Source organism: Neodiprion fabricii, chromosome 2 (assembly GCF_021155785.1).
Source record: "Neodiprion fabricii isolate iyNeoFabr1 chromosome 2, iyNeoFabr1.1, whole genome shotgun sequence".
Lineage (NCBI taxonomy): Eukaryota > Metazoa > Arthropoda > Insecta > Hymenoptera > Diprionidae > Neodiprion > Neodiprion fabricii.
In genome coordinates, this window is record NC_060240.1 from 10,167,563 (window position 1) to 10,183,565 (window position 16,003).

At 37.1% G+C, this 16,003-nt stretch overlaps 3 protein-coding genes across 6 annotated transcripts in view; 2 read left to right on the forward strand and 1 right to left on the reverse strand.

Moving 5' to 3' along the window:
* LOC124176608 (low-density lipoprotein receptor-related protein 4) overlaps positions 1-1,342 on the forward strand; it is a 28,812-nt gene extending 27,470 nt beyond the window's left edge. The window contains exon 10 of the mRNA XM_046558133.1: positions 39-1,342. Coding sequence (XP_046414089.1) covers positions 39-61 — 23 coding nt within the window. The 3' untranslated portion in view covers positions 62-1,342. The remainder of the gene's footprint in view (positions 1-38) is intronic.
* Positions 941-2,726, reverse strand: LOC124176611 (protein LLP homolog). 2 transcript variants are annotated; one of them, XM_046558136.1, is made up of 3 exons: positions 2,568-2,726; positions 2,140-2,318; positions 941-1,922 (listed from the first exon to the last, which is right to left on the reverse strand). In XM_046558136.1, the coding sequence occupies exons 2-3, from the start codon at positions 2,297-2,299 to the stop codon at positions 1,663-1,665; spliced, it is 420 nt and encodes a 139-aa protein (XP_046414092.1). In that variant the 5' UTR covers positions 2,300-2,318; positions 2,568-2,726; the 3' UTR covers positions 941-1,662. The 2 variants fall into 2 exon arrangements, with proteins under 2 accessions (XP_046414092.1, XP_046414093.1); XM_046558137.1 differs by lacking the exon at positions 2,568-2,726 and adding an exon at positions 2,416-2,556.
* Positions 2,727-4,656: 1,930 nt separating this feature from the next.
* The window catches only part of LOC124176607 (secreted protein PRY1-like), a 56,813-nt gene continuing 45,466 nt past the window's right edge, over positions 4,657-16,003 (forward strand). Inside the window, exons 1-2 of one of the 3 annotated variants that reach the window (XM_046558127.1) lie at positions 4,657-4,861; positions 9,215-9,313. In XM_046558127.1, coding sequence (XP_046414083.1) covers positions 4,824-4,861; positions 9,215-9,313 — 137 coding nt within the window. In that variant the 5' untranslated portion in view covers positions 4,657-4,823. Of the gene's footprint in view, positions 4,862-8,130; positions 8,175-9,214; positions 9,314-16,003 lie in introns of those variants that run through there. The other 2 variants (XM_046558128.1, XM_046558130.1) reach the window with 2 other exon arrangements.

Consider the following 16,003-nt stretch of genomic DNA (forward strand, 5'->3'; position numbering starts at 1 on the left):
ACTCTATCATTATTAATATCATTGTATTTCTACTGCAGGAAATGGTAGAAGAATTTGTTGAAGAGATGAAGATCATCGCGTGGAAATCGCACCGCGACATACATTTTTTTTCAACGCTTTCATGAATATATAAAGCTATTATATTCAATGCATACGATATTGCAACTTTTCAAATAGTATTTTAAGTACGACTGGCTGCATGACCGACGATTGTGAGAGTCTTTAGACTTTAGTCAGTCTCAGGTTCGACAACTCACTTTCGTCCTGGAACCTACCTAAAAGAAAATCAGCTAAAGAATTAGAATTAGAATTAGTTCTTTAGGCGAACGTGTTTTGTCGTCTTATTTTGTTACATGAACATATTATGAAAAACAACTAGCGAGCGAAGGTCAATGAAATTAAGCAGAAGAATAAATAACGGGAATGAAATACGACTAAATGTTTAAGATTATCGATTTTTTACTCTTAATGTTGGTGATACTTTTGGATCGATGACTTCATGAACTGTTATTTCTTTCTAGGTGTTATCCATGCCATTATGGAAATATTTGAATTGTTTTGCAGCATGTTTATATCGAGGCAGAAAAAGAATTCAAGCCGGATTTAATGTAAACAGATTATTGAGGTGAGCCAGTAACTACGTAATCTTTAAGAGGTCAGTTACAACCGCGTTAATGTTGTTCAAAAAATACCACCTCATGTCAATAAGTGTGAGCAATAATAGCTGTGAAATGAAATTCTCATCTCATCTCATAGAACTAATAATGCGTGAAGAAATACGTAATATTTGTTATTTTCTTGTATTTTTTAATTTTAATTTTGATACCGTAGTATTACTGATTTTGATACGGATCCGTAAATTTTAGATCCGTAAATGCATATATGTGTTTCACATGTAGTTTTTAGATGTTTTTTTTTTTTGTAATAATGTAAATGATCGTAAAAAATGTACTGTTTATTACTTTTTGATATCGTACAATAATCTTTGTAATAAGAAAACAATACAACGAATATCTAAATAATATTTTTAGTTCAGTATTCTCAAGTAATTGATAGCTGAAACCTGAATTGTATACCATTTTCAGTACTGTAACAGGGCTGGTACGTTTTTTGAAGTCTAAGATTCTTTTCAGGTATGTATTTTTTCCTGAGCATCGAATTTCTTAAGGAAGCTTTCAAATATTACATCGCTCAATATTAGCAATTTTAAAAAATAATAGTGTCATCGATATCCCCCCAATAGTTAAGTTACATCTGTTTCTTTTTCGTGAAAGGATATATTGATACTAAGTAATCACATATTTTCCCTCAAATTCACTTGAAAGTAACACCTCGTTTTACACTGAGCTGCAAAAATTAACCAATTTCTTACACAGATAAAATTTCCTGATTGTTCCTAGATTTACCGATTTTTTCGATGCGTATTACTATGATGCAAACTGCAAATTATTGCATCATGTAGCTTTACAAACCCTTTAAAGGATAGGCATGAATAATATTGAGACAGAACCTGGTATACTATCTGTAATGCCAGAAAATAATGTTTTTCAGCTCTTCTTTTACTTTTGTACAGTTCCGAGTTGATTTATTTTCTGAATAGGTTCGATTGTCCCCAAAAAATTCAGTAACAATAATAGTACACTGCTTAAATATAATAATCAATTACTTCTTTCCCTTGTTTCGTGGTTTCTTAGCTTTCTTCTTAGTTTGTTTCGTCGGTGCATTCTTTCCCTTAGTTCTAGCATGCTTGTGCTTGGTAATTTTACGCCTGCTCATCCATACCGGATAATTTCCATGCTGATCGCGCATTGTCCTTTTATTAAACACTCGGGCACCTTCCACTTCCATTGTGTCTTGAGCAGTTTCGGTTTTCTCTTTTCCCTTTGCAGCCGCCTTTTCTTTTATTTCCTTTGCGTCTGTCACTGTTTAATTTAAAAATATATTTGCAGTTTTAAAACCAATTTACTAGATACGATTAAGGTTAAGAAGTAAATGAAAAATTCTGTTTCAGTGGTTCCGCAGCTACTGAATGAAAACTGAAGTTCTCAATTTGTCAATTATGCACGCTTGAAGTTAAAGATCTTTCGAAGCCACGAATGATAAAATTATTGGAAAAATAAAAGTGAATGTTTTATTAACCAGTGGCAATCTCCTGAATTTCGGTCATCTCAGCATCCGCATGGGCATTCTCATCGATGCCGAGGGTCTTCTTCAATCTGGCGAGCTCTTTTTCTCCATAGCGTACTCGCTTGACAGCTCGACACTTTCTTCTCCACTTGCTGCGCAGTGATTTGGCCATGGTCTTGTGCTTACACTACCTGCAAGTTAATACATGTTTATAGGTTATTCCAAACCATTAGAATCGACTTGATACATTGGTTTAGCATTGAGTTATAGCATGCTGAAAGATCTAACCTCAAATTCAGACCACGCGCAGTCTTGCGGTCATAATGCCCAACAAAATGCCTAACAAAATGCCTGACAAAATAATGCCTGGCTTGTTATTTAAAAATCTAAGAACCAAAAGTGCGACGTAAATGATAAATCGAGAAAATAACAATACTAACCTCCTATAAACTACGCCGCAATTTGCTGATCTTATTACCTCGTGTTGATCGCGTTTCAACCACGATAAAAGTGGTCAACTAAGTGAGTCACCTCCACGGTCTAAGAAGACTCCTCCGCATTCATATCAAGGCGCAGCTGAAGGTCACACTGTGAGTACTAAAATGGCGCTGTCAATATCCGCAGTAACATGCGATAGCATTGGATAACTAATTCTGAGAAATCAATCCCATACCTCGTGCGGGCACGTGGGAATACTTATTTATTCAAACGCTACTAGCAATAACGAACTTGACGAATCTATTTTTCAGCGCCTCTATCGGAAGAATCTGAAGTAAGCTTCGAAATCGTTTCTGGAATACCCGCCATCGCCGCAAATGGAGTGGAGTTGCATATCTCTTTTTCCCTGATTTTCATTCCATTCAACGGAATTGATACAAGTGTGCGCAAGCGTGCGCACCTGCGCATAAGGGACTAATTTAACGCGGCGGATTTACGAAACGTTGCGTCGAGCTACGTCACGAATTCAGTTTTGAAATATCGAAACATTGAGCAAAAGCGAAAGGAAAATTCTCTAATGTAAGCATGCAGGGAAAAAATACAGTCAAGTTTGTTATCTTTTCGTTATTGCACTGGTGCAAGAATTTCAGTAACGCTTGCAAACGTAATTTATTTGTTATTGAAATTATTGTTTGAATAGGTTTTTACAAAATTTTTGTTCTTTTATGCCATGAACGTTACGCACTTCTGAAATAACCCCCAGGATTATTCATGAGTATGGCAAAAATGGGTTCTTCTACGTTTGAAAATGTTTCGAACGACATTTAATTTACAAAAGTTCTAAGATCGAACGTAAATTGTCCACATTTTTTACTTGTCCCTTTATCAGAACCGCAATGAATCAATGTTGGGTAAATTCTCAATACTTATTGAGCCATATCTTCGGACCGGATTTTCTCACGATAATGAATTACGGATCTCAATCTAATATCTATGAGAAGACAATTAGTTGAAAGTTGAGAATTCATTTATCAATAAACTATTTGATACGGATACGTCTCACGGTAACAGACAAAACTGATTTATCAAAACATAAGTGAGTCACTTGGTTGACACTTTAATTCTTAGTTTCTGGAGTCTTTGACGTGTTGAAGCAAGATTCGAGATCCCCTTCAGGGCAAAATATTAGAACGAGATAGCTGAGAAGTACTTTAGCATATTATCACTGTGTGACAATTAAACTATCTTTTCGTAATACATCGGTCTATAAAGAAGAATTAACATATCATTTAAGGGGCAAAACTTTGTAATACTGTAGAACAAAGATTTCCTGTTATCTTTTTCTTTAATCTTATGTTAGTACAAAGGTCTTTACCAAACAATCGCAACGATCTCCGCATTCCGAGTGAGTATTTATACCTACACTACGCAAGGTCATTAGGATGTGAGCTATAAAATTGAGTCATCTCCTTAATATGAAATCATTGTTCAGAAATACGTTATCAATCGAACTGGCCTGCAGAAAGCTAGGTCGAGTGATTCAATTCGAACTGAATACAGTGCGAATTATTTATTACTCAGCGATGGTGCAGCGCGCTCATAAGTTATCGCCGTACGAATCAAAACAAACGGGATATCAGCTTCTCGTCATTTGTACAGGTTCCATTCCAGGGCGGTGCACCGTGGATATTGAATTCCGATAAGTGATAACAGCCTCTCGGAGACACACCTTGTTCTGAATCGGCTGATCCAAAAGCAGCTCATCAGTAATCAAACTGTCTCAAGTCCACGCACAAACGCCGACCATTTTCGAATTGTTTTCGGGGTCTGCATGCACCGAATTTCGTTGGAAGAAAACGCAGAGTTCCCGAGTACGACTCCACGAAGCGATTACCTGCGAAGAAACAAATCTACGCCATACGGTGACACTGTTTAAGCGGCCAAATGGGAAGTAGCGTGACCCGCACATCGGTTCGTAACTTACGACTCTCTGCAATCGGAACGGACAAATTTCTGCCTCGCAATAAAAGTCGAGCTTATCAGTAAGTTCCGCGGCTATATAGGTGCTCCCGAACGTATACAGTCACTTTCTGATAATACTCCGAGACTCGCAGAGTGTGAGCTGCCTAGAGGAGTGCCGTTTAACAAACGCATTACTCAATTCAGTGCTAGTGCCTCGAGGAGCGTTGTAAAGTTAATTCTGTGGACTGAGTGTGATCTGCTTTCTGCATTGCAAGTCCGCTCGTTGCTGGGACAGGATGGACGCCAACATGTCGGAATCAACTTTCTTCGGAGAGTGAGTATACAACAGGAAGCATGTTACTATTGTATATAAATAATCTTCCTTCCGTCTACTGCGCTGCGGTACGACAAAAATCGCGAGAAAGTCGCAATTCTAATTCGATCAATACAAAATTTATACCATGTAATTCACTTTCTCGTGTTTGTTTATCGCACCCTGCAATAAATCCTGCACAAGTCGTCGCGAAACCTGCTCGGCAGGGACGTCGGAGGTCAAGGCACATGCTTCGGTAAACGCGATCCCGATTCACATATTATACCTGCGGTGTTAAATACTATCGTCAACAATAATACGTCAGCGTATAGTAGTATGAACCGATGGGTTTCTTCTGTTATCTTTGGAATTTTATCGCGATTTCAGCTGTCGGCACAGAGGCCAAATTTTATTATACACCTCCGAGATACAAAGTGGCTAATCAGTATAAGACTGCTTGACGAATTTTTTTTGAGTACCGTTTCTTTAAGATCGTAACGAGGAACTTCAGTAAGCTGAAAGCTTTTTTGTACACGTGTAAGAACCTAACTTCATATATTGTGTAGCGACAAACCCGCGGATTCGCTCACCGTCAATTCCTACCGATAGAAAGTTTGTGAAATTCTTGCGGTTATTCCGAGAAATTCTGTTAACATGTATACATCACGTTTTTTCTTCCTTGGTGAATATATCGGTGTAATTCCGTGGGTGAAATTTTATCCTATCGATAATACCAGCTGCTCATGTTGTAAGCGGGATGAAGTGTGAATTATTTAGCAACAAGGAATATGTTATCTGATATCTATCAAATTTTTCTGGGTTCTAAACTAGCAAACGTTGCTATCTCCAAATCCCGTTGTTTGAAAAACTTTTCAGTTCACATTTTTCTAATTATCAACCCTGCCCTATGAACAGAATTGCATTGAATTTTAGCACACATTGATGTGGATGTGAAAACGAAAATTTTACATCATCGCAGAATTCTTAAAGTATGTAAGAGTAGTTGTCAAGAATCTCATTAACGACTGTAGAATTTGTTAGGAAACAACACGTTCTTTTTTCGAAACCGCTTTGAGGACGTCATCCGGATATAATTTTACATCGTGAATCACGAAATGAAATCAAAGAGGTCAGGGGTAATTTGTTTGTTCAATAAAGACGGGATGACCCCTTATCCTCTCATATCAGGGGCGATAACGAGTGACTCTTATTTAAAAATGATTAAACAAATCTCGAGAAAACATGCGTACCTTGTAAACACAATGTCACTTCTAATTGGACCAAAGATAACAGCTGTTTAACATACTGCACGACATCGCGTTCAACGATGATTTTCACAGCCAGCTTTTATCGCATGAAATACGCAATCCATATTGTATTCATAATGGCAAGTTCCATGAGAATCCGAGAGTTCGAGCCAAAAATTGAGATTCTAATTTCCATTCTTTTGCATTTGAAACTCAATAGCCTAGAAAAATGTCGGTTAATATCAGGCACTAAAAACGTCTTTTAAAGGTTCACATTCAACGACAATTGGTATCGGAAATCGCTGTGCGTGACATCGGATTTAGCTCAAGATGCTTTTTTTAGGATGTAAAAGTAAACCTGCAGTCCAGCGTCCTTAACGTCGTTCGAGAAGTATCTCCTACTCCATCCGGCCAAGTTTTGTAGACCTGGCGTTTTTTGCCAGAGTGCACAGTTACCCAGCCGACCACTGCAGGCACTTTTATTAGGCACTTAAAACTAGATTTCGGTTAATCCTTGTAGCTGAACTCTGAATGAACATTTGCGTCTTCCGTATGTTCCTTTATATTACACCAACGTGAGAATTGGCTGGATTTCTGAAATTGCGCGTCAGCTTCAGGAGCCAGTAAACTACGCATGTTTTTCTTAAGACTTCGTTTGTTTCCAAAATAAATATGTGGGTGATTATATAAAAGGGAAAAATCTATATCTGAACTTAACGATTCGTATCAGTTTTTTTTTTTACCCTTAAGGATGTTGTTATGATATTTGTCAAAGTCTATTACGAGATTTTTTTTACTTTCTTTGAAGGATTTTCGATCAAAGGAAAAAATTTTTACTGTCGAGAACTCCGGTACAGAAAAAATTAATAAAAAAATTTTGAAAATGATAATCAAAGAAGAGATAATCTCATACAGTGTAACAGAATCTCAAAAATAAAAATAAATAGGATTAATTGAGGTTTCGAGGGTCCTCGAGTTGAAAGAACTCTACATTCCTGTACATAATTATATTATGTAACATACGTAATATTCACGAATGTCCGGGAAGTAATTTTATTATTTTTTATCTTTTCATTGTCAGGCATCGCTGCGTCAGGCGTACAGTCTGTTTCAAAGGTTGTCATAGAGTCGTAGAACAATAACAAGCCGTCTCAAATCTGGATTGAAAACGTCCCATTGTTGACAATTTTAGATGAAATGCATTAAATCCTTTCGTCCCAATTAATCGTTTTACAATTTCTCGAAAAGTTTCGCATTGAATTGGGATTGGTGCGCTTCTATAAACACTATTCAGAACGACTAGATAAAAAGAACCATTTGATACGCGCATCAAGATTCTGTGAAGATAAACAACTCATTCATGTTGTTCACCGATGAATTCCTTACAATTATATGAATTAGATTTTTAACAATACTGATTTGTTTATCAGGAAATTTAATGTTTGTCAGCGGTGTTTTAATCAACCAAAGAGTCAAATGACGGATCTATGCTCAAACCAGTTGTGGCAAATTCATTGACGAACCTAATATGTTGTAACTTATCCGAATTATCTAAACGATACACTTTGTTACGTGAGAAAAAAAAAATTGTACATACAATATACATATAATGATAATAAAATCAGTCCGTCAATTCAATCTAGCACCAAAGTTGTCGATTACCAAGTTTTTTGTTTAAGATTTACGCTTTGAAATATACAAATAAAACGGTGAACGAGGTGAAAACGATCATTCAACAGTAAATTGACTGTCATCAAAAGCTAACGAACTCTGGCGCACTTGATTACGATAACTTAAACATTAATACATAATTAGAGGAAATAATTAATAAAAACTCATAGTCCTTCCTGCAATGCTTAGGTGTAATTAAACTCAATTAAATCTGCAGACGCACATGTTGTGTAATATCTAAATATAGCAGCAGGGGTGGACGTCCACACCAGTTTTACGAATACACGTGCAACATAGCATGGTTGACATGTAGCATATATATTATAACCTTATCCGTTTATTAAGCGTTGGCGTTTTTAATGCGCTCTCCGTACTCACGCGTGACAAGTGCCAGTCCTACGTGTCAGCCGATAACTGTACGTATTTTTAAGTTTGTTTTTTTTCCTCATTTTTATTAGTTAATTTTCTTACTAGCTTTAGAAAGCTGTGTTTCGACTATTTCGAAGTTTATTTATATTGTTGTGAGGAAAAAAAGGAAAATTAGAAGATAAAGGTGAAAAATTGACGCTAAGGTAAATTGAGTTTGATTTCATCGACTCGTAATTCTTTTCCCGATGTGTTTGAAGCATTAGAATCTTACAGAGGTGAATTCCTCCTGAAAAAACTAGATCATCGACATATTATTCTTTGAAGTAATTGTAGTAGGCGTATCATCCAGTTTGGTAGAATTATATTTCGTTATTTTGATATAGATAAATTTCCTTACAAATACTCTTCGACGAATCTATTCCTCGGACCATTTATATACGTTAGAATACATAAGCTTCTGCTTCATAAATCAACATACAAACGTTATCGAAAGTTCACCTCAATATCGGGTGATTATGAAAATATAAATCAACTCATTGCGATCTTTCACATAATACAGAACACCCATGTTTTGACAGAATGTTTGTTTTAACCTAAACAAACTTTTTTGAGGGCGCCATGGTGGTATAAGTCACCAATTACTTTATGGTTCGTTAGATTTTTAAATATTCACCCGACACGTTATAATCTTAAAATTTTTACACTACAAATTTTTCGTCATTGGTCACTTCGATAGAAAAATCTGTCAAACCAAGAGACCGAACCGGAGCCTTATAGGCAATCCGTTTATGAACACGCGTGCGAAATTTCGCGAGGCAAGACACGTGTACAGCTGTGCACATACGCTATTGACGAGCACCAAGAAAATTCGCGACCTCAACGAGGTCGTTTCATGCCGGTTAATTTTTACGTAACATGTGATACACTCGTGAATTGAGATCTCATGTCGCCGAAGAAGTTAGTTTCGTTCGGCAGATGACGTTATTGAACGATAACGTCCACGCCTCGGTGCAATTCAAGTCACTTCAATTCATGTCTGATAGTGAATATCTGTTATCAATTCCTGTATCGTAATTATGTGTTTCAGAAATGGCGTCAGAGTTTATCACGCCCAATCGTCGTTCGTTTCCGAATCTTTCGACAGCGCTTCCTGCCTCTCTGATGTCTTTGAAGACCTGGACTTGGAGTGAGTAAACAATCAGATGTCATTCACACTGTATCTGATACACTCTGTGGATCTGTGGAACTGATCAGTCTTAGTCCAGTCAAAATAATTCTGAATTAAAAACATTTGGGATATGGCTGCGATTTGTGTACAGGAGTTTACGACCTTCAAGAACTCAAATCTGAAGTTGAACTTTGAATTGCGTAGACGGCGTTTCAAAAAAACAGTAAGATTTCACGTTTATTGCGTTTTCCTCAAAACCTGCTATCGACAGATGAAAAACGACTTGACCATCGTGTAGAGCGGAAAATTCTACATCGAATTATGTCCTCATATGTCGGAAACGGAGTCGAAATAACAAATTAAGAGAAAGGAAATTATTTCACCAAAATTCCCCAGATGTCGTCGATAAGGAGAATTTTTTTTTTTTATTTCTTAATTGGTCAATTAAACTGTTTCCAACGTACGAGGACATGATTCGATGTAGAATTTTCCGTTCTACACGACGGTCAAGTTGTTTTTCATCTATCGGTAGCAGTGTTTGGGGAAAACGCAAAACACGTCAAATTTAGCTGTTTTCTCAAAACGCCGACTATGCAACTCAAAAACAACGTTAGATTTGAGTTCCTGAGAGTCGAAAGCTCCTGTACAAAAAATGCAGCAATATCCCGAATATTTTTGATTCAGTCCTATTTTTACTCAACTATTAGTTTCAACTTATTGAGTCACAATAATGGTTATGACCGATCGATTCCTCAGCAAGAATTTCCAAAACCTTAACGACATTGGGTATATTACAGGAGATAATTATACTATAAAAATGGGAATGAATCATCACTTGTTACTAATTGAAACACAATCACAATAATTCCATTCATGTCACTTTTTGATTTGGAGTTGAGATACAGAACTGGTATACATTTTTATCTGATAAAATACGCTAATGTGAGTACAACTAGTCTACCGAATGATCGAAGAGCTCTTTACGATCGGATCATTGATATACACCCACTCCACTTGACAATGCCTTGTGGTTTATTTGATTACGAGATAGTCGAACACTGAGAATTTATGAAATTTACGTATTTCTGAGCTACGATTATTTTTCTAAAAATTTCAGAAAAAAAGTAATACCAAACTTGTAGATGGAAACGTATACAATTCTCATTTAAAATCAATTTGACATGGTTTAAAATCTATTGGATTAATTCGATTTCGTTCTACGATGGAAGTTTATTTTGTTGGGAAGAATACTTTTTATAAACCCGCTGAAAGAGATATTTGATGATTCTGTTTTTTAATTAAAATCAACATCAGCGCAATCTTGAACAATCGAATTTTCACCGATAACAACTTGATAAGAAAAAGTGTATTGGTGGGATTGTAAAGAACGTAGACTTCCGAACCAAATAAATTATCATGGAATAAAATTGAACGAATCGATTAGATTTTCAACTACTTTCAAGCGATTTTTAATGCAAAGTCGATGTGTAGACACCGGGTGATAATTTTTACATTTCGTTTTCCACGTTTCTAGAAAAATCTTCTTAGCTTACGGAAATCCGAATTTAATAAATCCTAAACGTGTGACTATCTCGTGATAAAATAAAGTCCAGAGAACTATAAACTACAAACTAAGCAACATCTTAACACAGCCGTTTAGAATAAGCAATGACGTCAATCGGAGTAAGTTGATCCTAATCCGTGCAGTGTAAGTGTATGAAAAACGTCGGTAAAACATAGCTACAATACGTAATGCACGATGTATAAATCTCGAAAGCGACATTCACGAGGATTATTCAGCTAACGATAAGAGAGAGTTACTTGTCCTACGCTGATTAATAAGATGTCACGAAGCTTACAAAACCAATTGTTCCTCGAAGTTCTTTTACCGTATAAGCTTTCATTCGCTGGAAGACGTATGCATGTACATGTAAATTAAGAACAGAAATAGAGAAACGATGGCGAACGGATCGGTTTCACTTTGCCAGATATCCTGTGTATGAAAGCGTCCCGTATCAACTCAGATTCAAAGTTGTTCGTACTATTTATTTTAGCTCGTTGTCTCGGGTTCAGAGACCAAATACTCACACAGGGTGCCTGGAAAAAAATCAACATGGTCGTTGTTCTCCGCTCACTTATATGCACATCGGGCTCTTAATTGTTGTCATTATCGTCACGCTCGAGAATTTATACGAAGCTGAACTACTTTCGTTTGCAATGACGATTAACGTCCCGAAAGGAGTATGGAGTATATATGTATAATGTATAAGGCATACGGAAGTGTCACGTATACCTAACATTGTACATTGTTTGTGTAAGTGTCTAAATTTTTGCTCACGTATAAATTCTTCCACTAAACTCGACACGTTCGCAGTTCACTTTGCATACAGTGCGTATAGTATATAGTAATTGAAGGCCCTCAATTTTTTAGTTGAAATAAATTAATGCCAGAAATAATGGATCGCAGAAATAAAATTTTATCCCATATCCATTCGGGATATCGAACAAAAATTGAACACTTTAGCAGCTTACGTGTTGATGTTGCGTGGGTAGTTGCATTATTCAACATTCCCATGGTGACCTGTCAATTGTCGCAACTGCAGGGCTGCAGCTTCAGACACAAAAGCCAGGCCTGCACGTTGCGTCGGTACTTGAAACCTCACTTGAACTTTTAAGTGTCAAATTGTGCAGTGTCCAAGAGCAATACCCGCCGATATACCGGGACAACCTCTTGAAACTTGAAAATCAACTGCGCATGCGCGAGTTTTATCAGCTGTTCGTGCAGGCTGGCCATCCCGAGTTTTCAGCTGTCAAACTCTTTCTAGCGGCGATGTGGTTGATACGAATTTTCGAGGTTAGAATCTCAAATAATTGAGGTAATGACTCGGAAAGGTTTGGGAAGCATTGTTTATTGGGTCGGAAAGTTGATGCTTCAAAGAACGGTCGAAATTTAATGCTTATGCTGTTTGAAAATTCAAACGTACAGATTTTGCGTACGTTGGCCCGCCTGCATCGCAAACGAAAATATCGCTGCGGGAAGATTTCGCCGACCAATGAGATTGAATTATTTGGCGCATGCGCGGTTGATCTTCAACTTTCAAGAAATTGTCCCGGTATACTTTCACGAATTGAATAACGTATGGTTGGTACGCGGTAAAGTTTCAGTTTCTCATCGCGACAACCGGAAAGAGGGATTTTTTTACTTTTTGTGATATTTTTTTTTTTTTTATTTTACGTCGGAGCGAAATGAGGCGGTAAAATGTATTTTTAGAATTCTCTTCAGCTTCGTGAAAATGTGCGGCAAAAAGGAACAGCACCGTGTATAATCATGTATTCGGAGACGCCTGCGAGAAGCGGGATTCATTATGTCTGCAGCGAACTGCTAGGAACTGGAAAAACCAATCGCACAATCGGCGACCCGATGTGCAATTGTGCTTTCTCTTAATTGCTCCGCACGTATAATTATAAGAATTCACTAATGTCGCTTGATTGTGAGTCCATACCGTCGTACGTCTGCATCGCTGTGTCATTCGGAGTCGTTTAAAGTAACGTTTCACTCGTTCGTTTTTACCGAGAGGATAGAAAAAACACGCTGTTTTCTCGTATCTCACCCTTTTCGGAGCACTTAATTAAATTCAACCAAATAACTCGATGATTGGAACGGTAATTGCCTGCACCGATGTGCGGGTGCTGCTATACGAATATCAGAAGTGGGACATCGGTGTTTTCGAACCAGTACACTTATGCGCTGTACATATGTACGTATGGGGCATTCCATGTCAAAGCTACGAATCATTGGCCCGATCCCCAGGGATTCTGATTGCATGGGAATTTTTTTGATTTGTTTCGGTGAAAAATAATGTCTCTAGTTTTTTGAAATTTTTTTCAAAGTGCGTTGACTTCATGAAGTGAGAAAATATCCTTGATACGAAGATGGATATTTTTAAAATCGATGAAACTTTCTTGTAAAATCAGGGACGTGAAAACACATTTTTATATCACAGTTTCAACGTGAGGTAAAAGTGCTAAGTATGTTGGTTCTTTTTTCTTCTTGGAATGTATTTTTAATTATGGTTTCTTGTAGTCAGAAATGTAATTAAAAAAAACTTGGTTCTGTTAAACTTCGATTTTCTATTTTTTTCAAAAGTAAAACGAAGAAAACAATGCTCAATTCGAAGAAAAGTAATAAAAACTCAATCAGTAGAGGAACCTTGAATAAAATCGATTAATGATTTGAACTAAAAACACATTTTACCAAGGCCAAGTTTTTTTTTTTTTTATTTTATTTTTCACTACAAGAAACCACCATTCAGAATGAATAAAATTTTTATTTGTTTCCTAAAACAGCATTACAAAAAAAAAAAAAAAACATTCATCATTCTCAGTCCATTTTTTTATTTCTAATCGCGACAAAACGACGTGTTTTCGAGTCCCTGATTTTATAAAAAAGTTTCGTCGATGTTAAAAACATTCAACTTCATGTGAAAAATATTTTGTCAGTTCGTGAGATCACCACACTTTCACAAATTGTCGGAAAAATTTCGAAAAATTAGAGATATTATTTTCGACCGAAAGAAATCAAAAAAGGTCGATGACATTTTGGTCTTACGCGGAATGCCCCATGCATGTACATGTACGTAAATGTGGTAGCATATATTATAAAAATTCTCAGGAAATTCCCTCGAACAAGGAAAGCGGATTTAACTTAAACTCTGCATTACATTTATGTATTGTACGTATACATATACCTATATATAATATTGCAATGAGACATAGAGCATGCAAAGAAGCGAAAGGAAGCGAAGGAGTCTTTGTGGGTCATGAGACAAGGGGAGAGATTGTTTTCAGACCGTCTTCAACTCACGTATGTATAATATTCCATCTCTGCATGGTGACACTGTGTCATTTGATGCCAGATGATGCGTGTAAGCTCTGTAGGGTACCTACGTTACACATGCATGTGTACGCGTTCTGCAGTCGCATTAACGAGGCTGCGGCTTACGGATATGTAAATTAACACTAATTGCCCACCGTGGTGAGAATCGAGAACGCGACTTCGGCGAGTCGCAGTGCCAACCAAGAACTGGAAGACCTTTTCGAGTCCTCGATTAGGACCGCGTCGCGAATAACATTTCGAAAAGGCTTCGTACTGCACTTTCACCGATTGCATGCTTTGCTTAAAAATATCGAACAATTTCGTCGATCAAAAAACAATTTTTCATCAACTTTTCTCCGTGACGGAAGACAAGGTATAATAATGCTGTCAAATCCTTGAAATTATTTCGGTGTAAATGTATATATTACGTGTATAAATAAAATGTACAGATGTAAGAAACTTATCACGAGCATCCAACGATTCATCATTCGGTTTCCATTTGTACCCTTTCGCAGTTTTAAAAAATTAGTTGTACATTTTCAATACTTTGACCTGGTTTGTTTGTACAAGACAGGTATTTTTTTTTCTTTTTTTTTATTATTATTTAGTACGACGAATATCGAGAATTGATAAACTTTTGAGTTTTCGAAGAGCAAACTCCATATTTGTACCGATTAGATGCATGTCAATGGTTCGGTCGTCGTCAAAGGAGTTGAGAGTGAGAAATCGCGAAGACGGAAATCGTAAAAGTAACCGCAAGTAAGGTCAAGGCTTCACCTGTGAGTTTACCTACTAAATCAGTCAAATTGTACTCTGAGTTAGGCGGGCTTCTTTAAATCGTCACAGCTTCTTCGGATAGACAATTATACATGGATTAACCGAAAACTTAATTGCTTAAACTTGGAAAAACGCGACTGTTTTCTGCCGCAAAATCTATCCCGTGTCCGTGATAAAAGCACACCGAGTGCAACGTTTTATCATTACACGGTTTGCATCGCACAGACCGGCAATTGTCCGATGTAAAAATGTAGGTACAGAGCATCAGGTAAGTACGTGTCCGGTTTTACTAGACGTTTTGCGATAGCGTGCGTTTATGCTATTGACACCAATCGTGTATACTTGGGTACTGTACATGCATAGACTATCGGTGGCGAAGGAGGCCATTGTCAAGTGTACCAGAGCGGAATGAGCAATGAAGTATGTTGTTGATATAGTTGTAAAAAATTTATGTACCCGGTCGACAATGCAGGCAGCATTACTCAAACCACGCACGCCGCTGGGTACAATGATCGAGTACATTCATCATCGTCATTGCCGATAAGGAAAAGGATGAATAGAGGCAGCGTAGTTGGGGGAATTTTTATCTTTCTTTCTTTCTTTTCTATTTTTTTCTTTCATACCGATCTATTGCGTCTTTGGTACAACCACAGGCCCCCGAATGACCTTGAGCCAATCATTCCAAATTACATAATATCTTCAATAGCCTAATTCTCCACTGTAACGTTATACCAACCGGTATTTATATCTTTCGAAAAGTATAGCGACGAGTTACGTGGTCAAACGAATGATGATTCTGGTGGTTTTGCGATGGTGTGACTTGATTTTTTCACTTTGTTCTATCCGGCTTTGTTACTTCATTCTTGTTTCTATCTTTCAAATTTACCTACTCGACTGCTTTTCGCTAAATGAATGATTTCTTTGGGACATTTTTAACTTCTTTCGATTTACAGCCATCGCTCGGTTTAACGTTCGCTTCTTTGAGGTATTTCGGTCGAAGAGCGATTGGTAGAGAACGGTGAATTGCAGCTTGTACTCGGCATCAGGATGTTGGA